Below are 14,480 nucleotides of genomic sequence, written 5' to 3'. Positions count from 1 at the left end.
AATTATTGTAGATAATGATGTATTAGTACAAATATTTTAATATAATTGATTTTTGTTATTTTAATAATGAATGGATGTAAGGGAAAATTATTATTATTAAGGAATAATAACTATGTATAGTCTGTAAAACATTACAAATATATATTACCCTTTCAAAACTTGGTAATCCTTACAATACATTTCAAAAAAGGGAGGTCTGATATTATGCATTTTATATGTTTAAAAGGGGTATTACCCTTATGTACTTTTATTACATTCATAAACCTTACAGTACCTTATACAATGTTGTACTACTTTATCAGAAATCGAGGTCCGATAATATGCAAATTACTTTTTTTACTTTTTTTACTTTTTTTACTTTTTTTACTTTTTTCACACCATTATAATGTAATATAACCTTTTAGACTTTTTCCCGATGAAGGGTTGTACACAGTAGTCGCTCCTTAGGTCATTGCCATCATTGTATGCATTTACATCCCCATGGATCTCACCTGCGTCACAACAGTTTCCAAAGGATGATTCAACTTCTACAGGATTTAAGCTAGTGTGCTGAAGAGACGCCGTGAAGGATGTGGGCGTTTGCTGTAGTGGTACAACGACAAAAATAGCAGCAGATAACACCGATTCTTGTTACTGTTGGCTCCAAGTGTTGAATGTGCAGTGTGCCAAGCTGGTCGTCAAGTGATGAGAGCCATGTTACTGGCATCAAATCAGCGGATACAAATGTTTAGTAACTTTACAAATCGTGATCATCGATACAATATTCAATGAGCAGCCTGACAAAATTCTTGGTACAAATCCGGTCCCTGCATTTGGGACGAGCCCCATCGCAACCTGGCCGTATTCAAAGATCTGTCGCAGCACGCTTTGTAGGATACCCAGAAGGATAATAATCTTCGACGTCTTGAAGCGAATCAACAGTGCCATTGACCTTAATAGAATTCTGAAATGCTAGAGTAAGGAATCTGTGGAGTATAAAAGTTCTTTACAGAACTTACATCGCTAGCTACTGGCGTGCTCTCCACTGTTCTAGCAATGGTATCGAATGTGCTGAGCTGTATTGTATTTCCGCGCGCAGAGCCACTTGCGAGTTCGCTACGAAGGTTCTCCCTTGCATTCAACCTGAAATCCTGTCAGATGGTAGTGTATGTCAAAATGACAATAGGCACGAACGATGCGAGCATGCAGTTCACATAGACTGAAACGTGCTTTGTCAAACAGTTTATTACAATCACAGACAACGGGATGCTTACGTCTTGGTAGAACAAGATCAACAAATGCATCCAAATTAGACGTGGGCAATGCAATTGCTCCGGCAAGGCCGATAAGACTCCACAATCCCGTGATGAGACCTGTGCTTATGCTGTACATAATCAAGCGCTTCACGACCGACTCTGTAGCTTTGCACCGGGACCGTTGGCGCCGAAGTAGGACGACGAGAGTAAGTGCGATGACGGTGTCGACAAGAGTGATTAGGGTGTTAAGAGCGATAATAAGGCCTTGGAGTGTCGCCAATTGCCCAAAGTTCGTGAAATTGAAGGCCTTTCCGCAGAAAATGAGGTTGACAGTAAGTAGTGCCGAAATGAGCAATATGTTAATACCCGTCAGGATAACGTTCTTGTTACTCACTACGAAGAATATGGTGAGTTTAACTTAGTGAGGTGGTGGACTAACACGTACGATACCAAATTCTCGTGACAAAGAGAACTTGCACAAGTGTGTCAACTAAAGCTTGAAGGATGACAGTTATCTGGTTATTCCTGGGTAGATAGGACATGAGCGAATGCGTCTAGTTACTGCTGAGTACCCTCACTTGGGCACATGGTTCAAGAAAGAGGTGTCTGCGAAATGCTTCACAAAAAGTATGTACACAGTGTGGCAGAGGATTCCTTGATGAACGGTGTCAAGTATCCATGTAAATAAAGCGTACAGCTGGAGATGCCATTTGTCCAGCCTCCAATATTTCTACCAGTTCTCACATTAGACGTTTCCGATTGATAGACAGCATACGACAAACCTCAATGTAATAGTACAGTTGGACCACCGATGCACCCCACAGTCTGATTATTCGATTAGCGGGACTGAATCAATAAGGCATGGACGGAGACAACATACCCCATAGAAAACCTGGTAATCCGGTTGTTCAGCTGATGTTCATCTCTCGAAGATTGAAAGTGTCTTACAGGCCAGTGAGAAGCAAGAGTCCGATCTGTCAGGGTCAGTACCATTGGTGACATCCGAGACCATTGTGATAATCTACGTACAGTGCTATCCAGAGATGGCATACTCGCACTGTCAGCCATACCTCCCTGAATCGAGATCAAAATTGACGTGAATTATTTGCAGATTTGCGTAAGTCGGATGTCAATCTAGGATATTCTCTTATAGTTCTCTGAACGCTAAAGCGTATCCAGCTTCTGCGTTGCATACAAGTCGTTTCCGTATTAAAAGAAGAGTCTCCTCATTGAACAATCGCACTAACGACCATGAATCAAATGTAGCCCCAATTCTCGTGTTCCGTCATATCTTTAACTGCACTGCATCTGAATGTGAGCTTTAGGTCCGTGGAACCTGAACAACACAGAAGCAATTTTAACCTACTCTCTAATCACATGGTGGCGCGAGAAGTAGAGTGCATGCGGAGTACTCATTGTCAATGCCCGCCACCATGAGGCCGAAACTAAGGACGGCATTCCCGAGTCGGTGCGAAGGTTTCATGAAGAGATAGAGTGGATGCTTTCGAGCACCATAACATCCGAAACAGCCATACCCTCCTGAGCTCCATCAATGCGCGGCAAGCTATATCCTAGATGTCCTACTTGCTTTATGTGGGACTTCGCCTTCACAAGGATTTTCCAGCCATCGAAATCCTCAGTTTCCATGTCCACGTGATATCAATGAAATTACTTGTTCACCTCGGGAGCAATTGAAAAACTCTTATTTTGCCTCTTGAGCAGAATAGAATGGAACAACAAGCCGTAACCTAGAGGACAAAGCGGCCCGTCCAAGTCTCTGCGAGCAGATGACGAAAGTATTTGTCCGAGATCTCCACTGTTTCAATTTTCGGCTTAGAATAAACTAAGTTATGGATGACCGACTCACGAATATAGTACACAGAACGGTGTTCGGGGTGCGGCTCTCCAAGTGTTCTGGACTATCAAACTTCGGGCGGAAGGTGAACTATATATACAGCTTCAACGGAAAAGGTATTGGGCAAGCGAAAGGGTTGGTCGGAAGAGCGCACTTTGGTCATATGTGCCTCTTTCACCGGACCTATGGCACGCAACTTAGTCGCATCGGGAAATGTTCTGGAGAATGAGCCATTGCCTCAGTCAAGAGAAGAACGTTCAGACAGGAGACCGGGAAGACATACGGGTACTTTGTGACGACCGTTTCTTCGGCATTGCAGTGTATTCTTAGAGCTCCGCACCTGGCCGAGTAACATTTTCAAACAGAGAATGCCACACTAACATCCTACTTTCGCCAATTATACAGATCTAATATATCGAGGGGAAATTCAGATGAACGGATGGACAAGCAAGACAGGTTGAGCGTTACGTCTGTAGGGTGATGACTCAGCTAATATTATGTAATAAAGAATTAAAAGTGTGGTTAAATTTAATTTTTATCGTCGACTTTTCCCCCTCAGCATCCCATTTTCTATCTCAATTTCCCGATAATTTCAGTCATATTTACGCCTATTCTGTGGGTGTATATTATGATACATGAATGAATTGATGTTTTTGGGCGATCCCTGCTATCCATCCATCGAACAGGCCACTTTAACAGCTTGAAGTCGTATGTGGTATTTCCTCGATGACTGCCCCCGCCTGAAGAAACACGCGCAAGACTTGGCTTCGCGGACTTCCCTCGCGCAAATGGTGCCTCATGAGGAAGCGTTGCTTAGCGGTAGTTAGCATTTACAGTAATACTTCAAACAAGTCACTATTGTCGGAGGTTCGTTTCTGGCAGATACACAATACCGTTGATTGCCTTAACTAGCATTCTCTGTAGCTGTGGCATTATTTTTAGCCCGTTAAACATATCGGGACGGACTTCGATGGATGCTTTCCCGGGGATTTCTGTCGTGTGCGAGTTCTCCGTGATGTTGATGATATGTGGAAGTCGCCAGATGTGGTGTAGACCAGATGTTGTGGGATGCGATGATGGTTGTACGTATCTGCATTTTGTTAGGTTGATGTCTCCATGTGGACGTGCTGATGATTTTACATTTGGACGTTAACAGGTTCACCCAGAAACGTCGTTTTTAAGTTTCACGTACTTATCAAACTGCGGTACATGTACAATAATGGTTCGAGACAGCTGACAAAATAGAAGTACTCCCTGTAAAGGCATGCAACCGAGCTCGGTAAACAGTTAGGCACGACAATTGAGACTATCAATAGGAATTTTTGAGTTCCCGAGGTCACCGAGCGTTTCCGGGCATGACCAGGCAAATGTGCGAGCCGCTGTGGACGCACTAACGTCGAAAGCCAAGAGTTCCCGTACTGGTGGCTATGGTACTAGGCATCAAATGAAGATGCTTCCGAACGTCTTCGAGGAAGCCAGGTTCGGATGGAAGCTAGTACTCGGTCTGCTGGCACAGCCGACTTCGCAATAAGTCGTGGAAAGTTGCGACAAATCGATTTAGCATCAGTGGGAGTTCGGGAATTTTTGACTGGCCGGAACGACGTCGAAGTATGATGGAATACTTTTGATTGATTAGTGTCTCAGGAATCTATCTCCATCTTCGAGACTTGATTGTGAACAGGTCAGTAAATCAAATTGTCCACTTGCATGCTAGTTAAAGTTTAGGAAGGTGACTGCTTGCAGGTGCGTTACGTTCATACGTGTGAAGGCGAACACTGGTTAGGATATCCCGTGAGTTGTTGCGCGTGAAGAAGCACAATTTTCAAGCTAAAAGTATTACTAGGAGTTTATGAACCGTCAAAAGTGTACGAAACGTACGACAGGCCTCAAACGCTCCCGCAAGAATGAGCTATTTAGTTCTATTCCTTTGCTCCTTTGTGAGTGTTTTCTCGGAACGAGACACCATTTCCTTATTTGTGGTTTTGGTAGACGACCTTCATTATATACCACAAATGGGAAATTCGACCAGAACAATTGGTATCGACAATAATGTTGCTCGTCATTGCTCCATGTGTTACAATTCTTACCACCAAAGATTTTCATATCTCAATTTTATCTCTCCTGATCGGATATTTCATGTACTACAGCTTAATTCTTTTCTTTGTTGCTTTGTATCGCTTGTCTCCTTTTCATCCATTAGCCAGTTATCCCGGCCCGCTTCTTCCAAGGATATCAAGATTCTACCTTGTCTGGGTAGCAACGTCTGGGAAACAACATCTATGGTATCAGGATCTTCACGAACAGTATGGCTCATTCGTACGCGTTGGTGAGAGTTTGATATTCCTTAAAATTTTGAAAAGATTATTCACGTCTACTTGCCAAGGACCAAACGAAATTTCGGTATCGGATGTTGACGTTGCCCTAGACATACTCGGCCCTAAAGGAATGCCCAGAGGTCCAAGTAATACATTCCACTTCTCCTCAGTTCGCGCCGTTGACCGTTCGTTCTATCATAGTGTATGAAGGCCGGAGTCCCCCCAATTCGTCGACTGCGCATTCTCTTGTAACGACTCTGAACCCGTCTGAGCACGCTCGCAGGCGGAAGGCATGGATGAAGGCGTTTAGTACAAATGCCTTGCAAGAGCACGAGATCGTCGTATTTAGACGGACAGAACAGCTTTTGAGTATTCTGGAGCGGTTCTCTAATCACTCTAAAGAAATCGACTTAGCATACTGGTTCAGGCTATTTTCGTAAGTGATTGTCTTGTACAGTTTAAAATCGTAGTCATCCGTTTTCAGGTTCGATACCATGGCAGATATCACGTGGGTTATTTAACTTATTCTCGTTACTCAAGGACAGTGATCCGATTCTGTTGTGCAGATTTGGCGGAGGGTTCGAACTTATGAGAGACGGCGACAAGGACAGATATCTGGAGCTAATTCATGCAAGCGCAAGGTTCGTGATTATTGCAGCATCAGTACGACGGATTTTGCTCAGGACTGCTTTTTGATAGAAATATCGCGTTTCTAGAACACGTACCATGGCTCGGAGCTGTCGTTCAGCGTATTCCTTATTTTACAAGAAAGATATCACAGTACCGGCAATTCGCCACTAAAACATTACTGGCGCGGATGCATAAAGGCTCGGCTAGAAAAGATCTATTTCATTATTTGGTGAGTCGAAAAACAAGAAGAATCTTGTCCTGGATAGTCGTGACCCTTGAATTGCAGCTACACGAAGAAAGGGAGCTTCCAAAAAACGTACCCCTTTCAGAGCTTGCCTCAGATGCTTTCCTCGCTATCACCGCAGGATCGGATACTACATCGACAACCTTGGCTACTATCTTTTTCTATATTCTCACACACGAAGAAGTCTACACAAAGTTGAAAGCGGAGGTGGATGATTTGTTACCACCGTCTCGCAGGTTCGATGATATCAACATGAAAGAAGTTAACAAAATGAACTACCTTACCTGCGTTATGTAAGTTGTCTTTCCATCTGAGAGAAGGTCGCACCTAAGTCTAACCGGATAATTAGACATGAGTCGCTGAGGCTTCATCCTCCAGTTGCGTCGAGGTTACAGCGAGCATCCTTCCCCGTTTCTGCTGAATGTTGTGTCGGAAACCGGTATGTCCATGTCGTGACTGTCGAACTCGTCTAAATATTAGTGTCACTATTTAGAATTATTCCCGGTGGTACTGCTGTCCAGATTCCTGCGTTTACTATTCAGAGAGACCAGAAGTACTTCTCTCCGGACACGAGCTCGTTTATTCCCGAACGCTGGCTTCGCATACTCGAACCAGAGAAACCTGAATCAGTAAGCGATAACCACGATCGCCTGGGTCGTCAGACGAAGTTCAATACGAACGCATCTGCATTCCTCTCGTTTTTGTACGGCCCGACAAGCTGTGTAGGGAAGAACTTAGCGATGCTGGAGATGCGCATGGTAATAGTACGGATGATACAGCGGTTCAACATGCGTCTCGCTCATAAACTTAACAAAAATTATTGGGACGAGGAGAGAAAAGATTTCTATATTGCGCATGTCGGGAGGCTCGTAGTTACTTTAGAAAGACGCTATTAAATGTACAATGTGATGCAGTCGTTATCAGGCCTCACAGTACGTCCACATAAAGTAATTTGGCACTTCCGAGACAAAAAGCGATCTACATGTATATCGATTTACGGTCGAACTGAATAGATGGCATGACTAGCTAATGAAGACTCAGAAACACTAATCATTTCCACCTTGAATATCGCCAAATGAAGATTCACTTTGAGAAATCAGCACCATAGAAATGCGAGAATGTCTTCAGTTTCCCTCCCTCTAAACCTTTCTTGGGGATTTCTTCTCTTTACATGATCCGCCTGCGTGATCCGGCTCCTTGAACATGAAAATGTATTGTGCTCGTCCTAGAAACGACCGTTACCGGCCTAGTTCAAGAATGCCAAAAAAAAACTCGAACCAAGAGCACGATGAGTTGAATTTCGAATACTCATCTTAACACCGTTACTCTTCTCATTGTGAAACCAAATAGAAAAAGTGTGCAATATTGGTGAACGTTTTGTCGAGAGAACGTTACCTAAATCACAAGCAGAGCATGCATATATTCGCAAGGACGTCGTACCAAACGGATAAAAGTACAGGCATACTAACAACAGTAATCATTACACTAATGGTCGCGGATTCAGGTGGTCCACGGTCCAAATGACAGTACTCTTCGGTTCTGACTACACTTTCGACGTAGATCGGTTGAAGCCCTGATAAACACAGCTGATCAATGAACAATTACTTTCCTTAAAGATTTAAATATACGCACGGCTTGCCCATCGAAATCATCGATTGTGCTTATATCAACCTTGACATTGAGTCCACTCCGGGAAGGATTCTGAAACGAATTGTTAAAGGATTCTTCAAATTCACAATCTGTTAACCACTCACATCGTTAGCAACAGTCACACTGCCATTGCTCCTAATATTGCTGTGGTCAAATGTGGATAGATGAATCGTCTTTCCACGGGAAGAGGTGTCTGCAAGCTCGTTTCGAAGATTGGCTCTGGAGTTCAATCTGTATCGAGGTCAATGCACATCCTCACATCGAGCCGGAGTTAGTTACTTACGAGGCAAGTAGGCAGTTGACATATACTTGTTGAAGTTAATTAGTAAATAGTAAGGGAAAACGAAAATAGTAAAACTTACGTCTCGGTAGAATCCAGTCCACAAACACATCCAAGTTAGATGCAGGCATCACGACGACACCAACAAGACCTACGATGCTCCAGAGACCCGTGATAAGACCAGTGCTGATACTGTACATAATAAGGCGTTTCACAACAGAATCTGTAGATTTGAAATGAGAACGCCGGCGGAGAAGGAGGACAACAAGTGTCACTGCAATGGTGGAATCAACGAATGCAATAAGAGCGTTCAACGCCGTGATGAAATTTTGAATTGCCGCAAGCTGCTGAAACGAGACAAGGCCGACGCATTGTCCGAAGAAAGCGAGGTTGAGTGCGAGAAGCGCGGCAATCAATATTGCGTTAAACCCTGTCAGCAAGTAGCTCCTGTCGCTCACTTGAAACTTGTAAGTTGATGGTTTGAAAATAATTAAATACAACTGAGGACGCACAATACCAAATCCGCATCACGAAAAGGATTTGAACAAATGCATCGACCAGGGCCTGAAGAATAATGACCGTTGTCGTACCACTAAAATTACAAGTTATAACTGTCGTAAAACGGGAGTTTGACTAGACTTCTTACGGTGGGATATGATTCAGGAAGGAAACATCGGCGAAGTGCTTGACAAAAAGGATATACACCGTGCTACATAGAATGGCCTGGTGGACAGCGTCCAGTACCCATATGAAAATAACGTAGGCTTGAAGTTGCCATTTATCTGTTTTCACATATCTCTGTTTGTATTTCCAGTTAATAACGAGCCCATAATGTCAAAAAGAATTTGTATACCTCTACGTAGTAATATAACTGTACGGCGGATGCACCCCATAAGCTGAGAGGCGAAAGTTAAGGTCGATACTCCATCACAATAAAAAAGAACGTACGCCATTGAAAATCTCAATGCAGTGGCCAGTTAGACATTTGCGATATGATGAAAAGTAGATAAGAAACTCACAACCCGCCAAGAACTAGAAGACCAATCTGCAAATTGCAATGTTATTAGAAATACCGGCCCGTATCAGCGAGAAAATAGTTCTCTTGCTCACTGTAGAATCCAAAGAGGGTATCGCAGGAGTGGTACTCATTTTGGATCGAGCTTGTCAGGGATCCCAACAGTTACAGTGATTGCTCGAAGGGGTGCACTGCTAATGAGTAGACGGGTTGCACGATCCGGCTTTTACAGTGCGAAGCAAACCTGACTTTAACTATCGGGAACAGAGTGGCGGTTTGTATTGCGCGCCGATAGACTTCTCAGATCAAGGTCGCACAACGAATGCTATAATTACCTTCACATGATCTCACACATAACCTGATTAGATGCATGCGAGATAGAGACAGTATATTCGCAATCTTCTTCCGTGATCCATATGCACCTTAGAACTCCGTTGCGGAGCTAGTATGATGAACCTTAAGTTTGGGAAACGGATCTATAAATGTCATGATAGAATGAGCCACAAAGATTGGTATCTAGGGTGCCTTGGGGGCGAGGAGCCGCGGCCGATTTCAAACATGCCGAAGGCATGAAAATAGCGTATTCTGCAACTTCGAATAGGGTCTGTTTCATTTCTCCAAAATCTGCAAAGTAACAGTGGAACTGCAGACTGGGTCAGAGTGCTGACGAGCGTCAATAGGGGCTATATGCACTTATCATGAATCAGGCTTCCGAAGTATCCGCAAAATAGTCTGTTCGCTTTTCCTCCGCACCTTTCCGCACTTCTTATAACGCACGCATTATAAGCATTCCGACCCTCGTGCACAACATTGTGATATTGACTCTCCGCCATGACCGACGACCTGAAAGCACTTGGGAACATTATCTCATCAGCTATTAACAGCATCTGCTCCGTCTGTGAGAAGACCGGAAAGGGTTTCCCATCTCTCAACGACCCAATCCACCCGTCCGAGTTTACACCTCAAGGAATACGGAATGACCCATCAGTCGCTCAGTCCATCAACCTCATTGTGGCGGCGGCATCGCAGTTGCTTGCAACTGTGCGTCCGCCTGCAGCTACAATGACACTGTCAGCTTTTAAGGTACTTGAAGACAAGCTCTAATGACTCGCAAACTGAATCGATCAAATATTAGTATACGTTACCCGCTGCACTTGGCGTTGCTGAAGCAGGCAACGTGGCGGAGATTCTTCGAGATGCTGGTCCAGAGGTGATGAGCAAACCATATTGACATGGATTAGATGCTCACGTATACAATTTACAGGGACTACACATTAACGAGATAGCCGCTAAAAGTAATATGCAACCGCAAAAGCTTTGTGAGTAGTTAATCATAACCTGCGCACATCGAAGAAATGTTCACCTGTACCCATAGCGCGTATTTTACGTTATCTCGCAACAGAGCATTGGTTCCGCGAAGCAAGGCCTGAAGTTTTCGCGAACAACCTCCTGTCGTCACTGCTGGACACCGGAAAGCAGATCACGAAAGACTTTGAGTAAGTTAGTTTCTAGATCAGTCAAACAACGTCGGTTGAAGATCTACTTACAGACCGAGCACAAAACACGATAATTCTAACGGGATGTCAGGGCTTGCAGGCTATGGGTGCGTGCCTACGACTCCCTTCTTGTCTTACCATTGTCAACGTGGGTTGTCGCTAATTTATCAGAGCTGACGAATGTCTGAAATCCGGTGCATATCTTGTCGAGGCTATGACTGAGCCGGATACGAAATTCTCTGACGAGCCGAACTGTGCCGCCTTGCAAAAGGCAATGAAGACAACGGAGACGCTTTTCGAGTACTATGACAGGCCGACGGAGCAGTTTCGCCGAAAGAGGTTTGCTATTGTAATGACAACAGCCAACAGAATGCACACGCCAGAGTCGATCTTAGCAGGTATGATGCAATTTCGCATGGAAGAACCGTACTTAGAATCCTGTCCAGGATTCGACTGGGCCACTCTGCCCGAAGATGGTATCGTCGTTGATGTTGGCGGAGGGCTGGGACACGTTTCACTTGAAATCGCAAAGGCACATCCCAGACTGCGTATAGTTCTCGAGGACAGGCCACTCGTAGTCGAGGAGGCAAAGCGAGTGCGTGATTATTCTATGTCGTTGTACTTAGTGGCTTTTGACAAACTATTGACATAATTGACTGTTGACAGTTTTGGAAAGAGAATCTTCCTGGTCACGTTTCTGATGGTCACATGCAGTTCATCGGTATAATTTTTCTTTCGGGTCACCGAATGGTTTTTCTTCTACTTATGTACTGGCAATGGCACGTTCGTAGGAACAGATTTCTTTGATGCGCAGCCTCAGCTACCAGGTCCTGTTTCCGTATTCCTCCTGAGGATGATCATTCACGACTGGTCGGACAAGTATGCAATTATGCTCTTACGTCGACTGCGCGATGCCGCAGGTCCATCAACTAAACTTGTGATCATCGATAACATACTTGATTATGCATGCGGTTCCGGAGACGAGATTGAGAGACCGCCTGCTCCCCTTCTTTCGAACATGGGTGGAGCGAATGCTGTTTCGTATTCCGCGGATGTCGCGGTATGTCCCACTCAATCAAGCTTCTTAGCTCAAGCTCACGAATTTGCACAAGGTATTCGGCGTCTTGAATGCAGGAGACCGTACAATTGGTGGATTCAAAGATATTCTATCTTCCTCTGGATGGAAGCTACAAGAAATTCGCAGGAACTCGAGCAGCTCCATATTCAAGCCAGCTATGATCTCAGTACCGGTGTGAGTAAATTCTAAATCGTCGGCACTGCATTCCGTCCGTACAGTGCTTCTTAGCCGAACTTTCACCTATTTGACATTATTACTGTTGTACCTCGAAATAGCATGTGAAAATATACGTGAAAATATATGAAGCACGATTAGAGTTCTAGCTACGTGGTTCTTAATTAAACTATCGGCATGGCCTTCGTCTGATGCGATAAAGGGTTTAAGCGGGTAGAACATGCGTATCTACGAAGCAGTAAAGATATTGAGGGAGTCGTTAATCTTAGGAGGATGCTCTCAGGAAAGGAGCTAGAAAGTGCGCTGGAGACGTTGCCGCACTTCAGCATTGGTCCCGACTTCTCATTGAGGCTTCGTGCATTCGCATCAGGCCAAGAATACGCAGGAAGAACCAGACTTTTGTTAGGAAGATCAATGAAGTCACCAGCATGAGAACTACGGCAATAACGCTAATCCTTTATTCGCTTTGGAGAGTATTGCAAACATTTAGGTGGGTCGTTTTAGTCTTTGAGGGAGGGATTGACATTAATATCAGCACATTGTTGGTACCAGTTTTGAACGGGGCGGAAACGTCAAATTCACGATGATTTTAGGTACAAAAATGGATAATCATTGTTGGCTTCTGGCAAGTATGGTATGGACGCTTGCTTGTGGAGTGGAGAAGAGGAAGTGGCTGCAGTGTTCAACTTAGAAAGCCTTCTTGCTTCAGAACAACAGCAGGCCTTCATGCGAATCAAGGGTACCTTCTTTGTTCAGCTCCTAAATGATAAAAACATTGAATATTCATCTTTTTGCAATTAGGACGGGCGAGAAATCTCGGGAAGCTCTTAAGACAAGATCCGCCGTCATTGATAACTCTGAGCGGATCCGCGAAACAATACGCGCACACGCTTGCAGAGCATCTTGTAGGAGAACAAACTGTTGTAGCCCTCCTCATATCACTGTTAGGCAAATTCTTTAACACCTGATGGAAGAATACATCAAACAACATAGACGATGGACCCCGAGTACTTACCAAATCCACTCCCAATGAAATCTTTTTTGTCTTAAATGCGCCCCAGACTCAGCGGTTGTTCCAGATCATGCAAATGTTTAAAAGCCCTTCCGAAGAAGCAGTCAAGCCCTATCTTTTACATTGATTACTAGTGACGAACAATGTTTTGGCAATGCATACAATTGACGCGCATACACAAGGTGAGAGGCAGCTTGTTCAGTACCGATATTATCAACGATTATTTACTCGAGTGTTCAGCCTGCCGGGTTAATGGCCGTGCTCTGGCCTTATGGTATGCTTCTCTATGGATACCAAAAAGGAATTGACGATTAAGGCGTGTATCTTACAGTGTATGGGCTCACGGCAGCTGCATATTCTGTAAGACTTCCGTATAGTGTGTTTGTCCAGATGCTTCAGAAATGTATCATCGGAGCCTTCCTCATGCGCAGCGCTGCCTGCACAATCAATGACATATTTGACAGGAAGATTGATGCTGAAGTAGGTATGTCTGCGCTCAGTTACTTACATTCGTCCCGTTACTTCACTGCCGTTTATGTTCCAGAACGAACGAGGAATAGGCCGATAGCTTCGGGAAAGATCTCCGTACTTTCTGCGCTTGTATTTTTCATTTTTCAGCTATTTGCGAATGTACTGTTCTTTTCAACTCTGAGGGACATCGCGTGAGTACGATCATGATACTTAACCAAACCTTTCTCGAGTTCGTTAATTCTGTCGAAGTTTCTTAGCGGCAATGATTCAGCTTCTACCTCTGTTCGTACATTCCAATACTTGTGAACTTCTCGTGAGACTGAGAGTTTATCACTCCACTCAGATCTTGCCTCTACCCACTTTTCAAGAGAGTCACGTACTGGCCTCAAGCGTGGCTAGGCGTTGCAATTAACTTCGGGTTTCTCGTTACTTGGTTCGAAATAAACTACGACATACATTCGATGACTCGTTCGGCAGCAATAATGATGTCTGGACTATGGTGGTACGAAAATTTCGTTGAGTATATATTTTGCACGCTCATCCGAAATATATGATAGCTGGACAATGCTTTACGGTGCGATTCTCGTCTAGTCAACTCCGTAACGTGATAGTTGACAACGTAGGAACAGACACTGTTTATGGTAGCCAAGATCGAATCGATGACAGGAAGATCGGAATCTGGTCAACCGCACTGTTATTCGAAGGCAAAGTAAAGCTGATGGCATGTTTCTTTGCCATATGCCTTCTCTCTACATTGTATGCATTCGGAACAATCAACGGCCATGGGCTTCCGTATTTGGTAATTTCAGTCGGCGGAGTAGCTTTGTACATATCCTGGGCTATACTCAATCTCGACGAAAGCTCACCAAAAAGTTGTTGGCGTAAGTCCTTTCGCCTTAAACCCTTTTATTATTTCTGACGTTCAGAAAGTGTTCTTCAAGAGAAGCTCCTACTATCTTGGTGCACTTATCTTTTGCGGGTTACTTGCTGATTACGTTCGGATTATGGAAAGCGGCTCTCATTAA

General features: G+C 44.1%; 4 protein-coding genes across 4 annotated transcripts; 3 read left to right on the top strand and 1 right to left on the bottom strand.

Annotated features, from left to right (window-relative positions):
• Nucleotides 1–844: 844 nt before the first annotated feature.
• On the bottom strand, nt 845–3,483 carry FOMMEDRAFT_148494 (uncharacterized protein; the record flags this gene model as incomplete). The annotated part of the gene is made up of 16 exons (XM_007269630.1): nt 3,374–3,483; nt 3,245–3,308; nt 3,103–3,180; nt 2,916–3,051; nt 2,602–2,840; nt 2,483–2,537; nt 2,265–2,417; nt 2,184–2,209; nt 2,116–2,127; nt 2,018–2,060; nt 1,814–1,965; nt 1,681–1,760; nt 1,254–1,628; nt 1,174–1,198; nt 999–1,122; nt 845–943 (listed from the first exon to the last, which is right to left on the bottom strand). The coding sequence occupies exons 7-16, from the start codon at nt 2,301–2,303 to the stop codon at nt 845–847; spliced, it is 975 nt and encodes a 324-aa protein (XP_007269692.1). The 5' UTR covers nt 2,304–2,417; nt 2,483–2,537; nt 2,602–2,840; nt 2,916–3,051; nt 3,103–3,180; nt 3,245–3,308; nt 3,374–3,483.
• Nucleotides 3,484–5,083: 1,600 nt separating this feature from the next.
• Nucleotides 5,084–7,297, top strand: FOMMEDRAFT_22693 (high nitrogen upregulated cytochrome P450 monooxygenase 2). The gene is made up of 9 exons (XM_007269629.1): nt 5,084–5,416; nt 5,474–5,551; nt 5,607–5,841; nt 5,890–5,913; nt 5,972–6,046; nt 6,105–6,264; nt 6,322–6,572; nt 6,629–6,718; nt 6,773–7,297. Exons 1-9 carry the CDS (start codon nt 5,227–5,229, stop codon nt 7,173–7,175), a joined length of 1,506 nt encoding a protein of 501 aa, XP_007269691.1. The 5' UTR covers nt 5,084–5,226; the 3' UTR covers nt 7,176–7,297.
• A 381-nt stretch (nt 7,298–7,678) lies between these two features.
• Nucleotides 7,679–12,105, top strand: FOMMEDRAFT_22684 (S-adenosyl-L-methionine-dependent methyltransferase). The gene is made up of 21 exons (XM_007269628.1): nt 7,679–7,852; nt 7,912–7,980; nt 8,034–8,160; nt 8,213–8,237; nt 8,292–8,666; nt 8,722–8,801; nt 8,856–9,007; nt 9,063–9,105; nt 9,158–9,169; nt 9,229–9,254; nt 9,320–9,478; nt 9,560–10,307; nt 10,360–10,432; nt 10,487–10,543; nt 10,600–10,720; nt 10,774–10,827; nt 10,892–11,115; nt 11,164–11,315; nt 11,387–11,441; nt 11,512–11,784; nt 11,837–12,105. Exons 12-21 carry the CDS (start codon nt 10,056–10,058, stop codon nt 11,974–11,976), a joined length of 1,401 nt encoding a protein of 466 aa, XP_007269690.1. The 5' UTR covers nt 7,679–7,852; nt 7,912–7,980; nt 8,034–8,160; nt 8,213–8,237; nt 8,292–8,666; nt 8,722–8,801; nt 8,856–9,007; nt 9,063–9,105; nt 9,158–9,169; nt 9,229–9,254; nt 9,320–9,478; nt 9,560–10,055; the 3' UTR covers nt 11,977–12,105.
• A 1,116-nt stretch (nt 12,106–13,221) lies between these two features.
• On the top strand, nt 13,222–14,480 carry FOMMEDRAFT_92669 (UbiA prenyltransferase; the record flags this gene model as incomplete). Its single annotated transcript, XM_007269627.1, has 7 exons — nt 13,222–13,258; nt 13,316–13,468; nt 13,529–13,646; nt 13,799–13,957; nt 14,013–14,029; nt 14,079–14,336; nt 14,386–14,480. Coding segments are annotated over 7 exons (837 nt in total), but the record flags the coding sequence as incomplete, so codon positions are not given.

This window comes from Fomitiporia mediterranea (assembly GCF_000271605.1).
Source record: "Fomitiporia mediterranea MF3/22 unplaced genomic scaffold FOMMEscaffold_10, whole genome shotgun sequence".
NCBI lineage: Eukaryota > Fungi > Basidiomycota > Agaricomycetes > Hymenochaetales > Hymenochaetaceae > Fomitiporia > Fomitiporia mediterranea.
The sequence above is the reverse complement of the archived record's forward strand: the minus strand, read 5'-3'. Positions and strand labels throughout refer to the sequence as shown.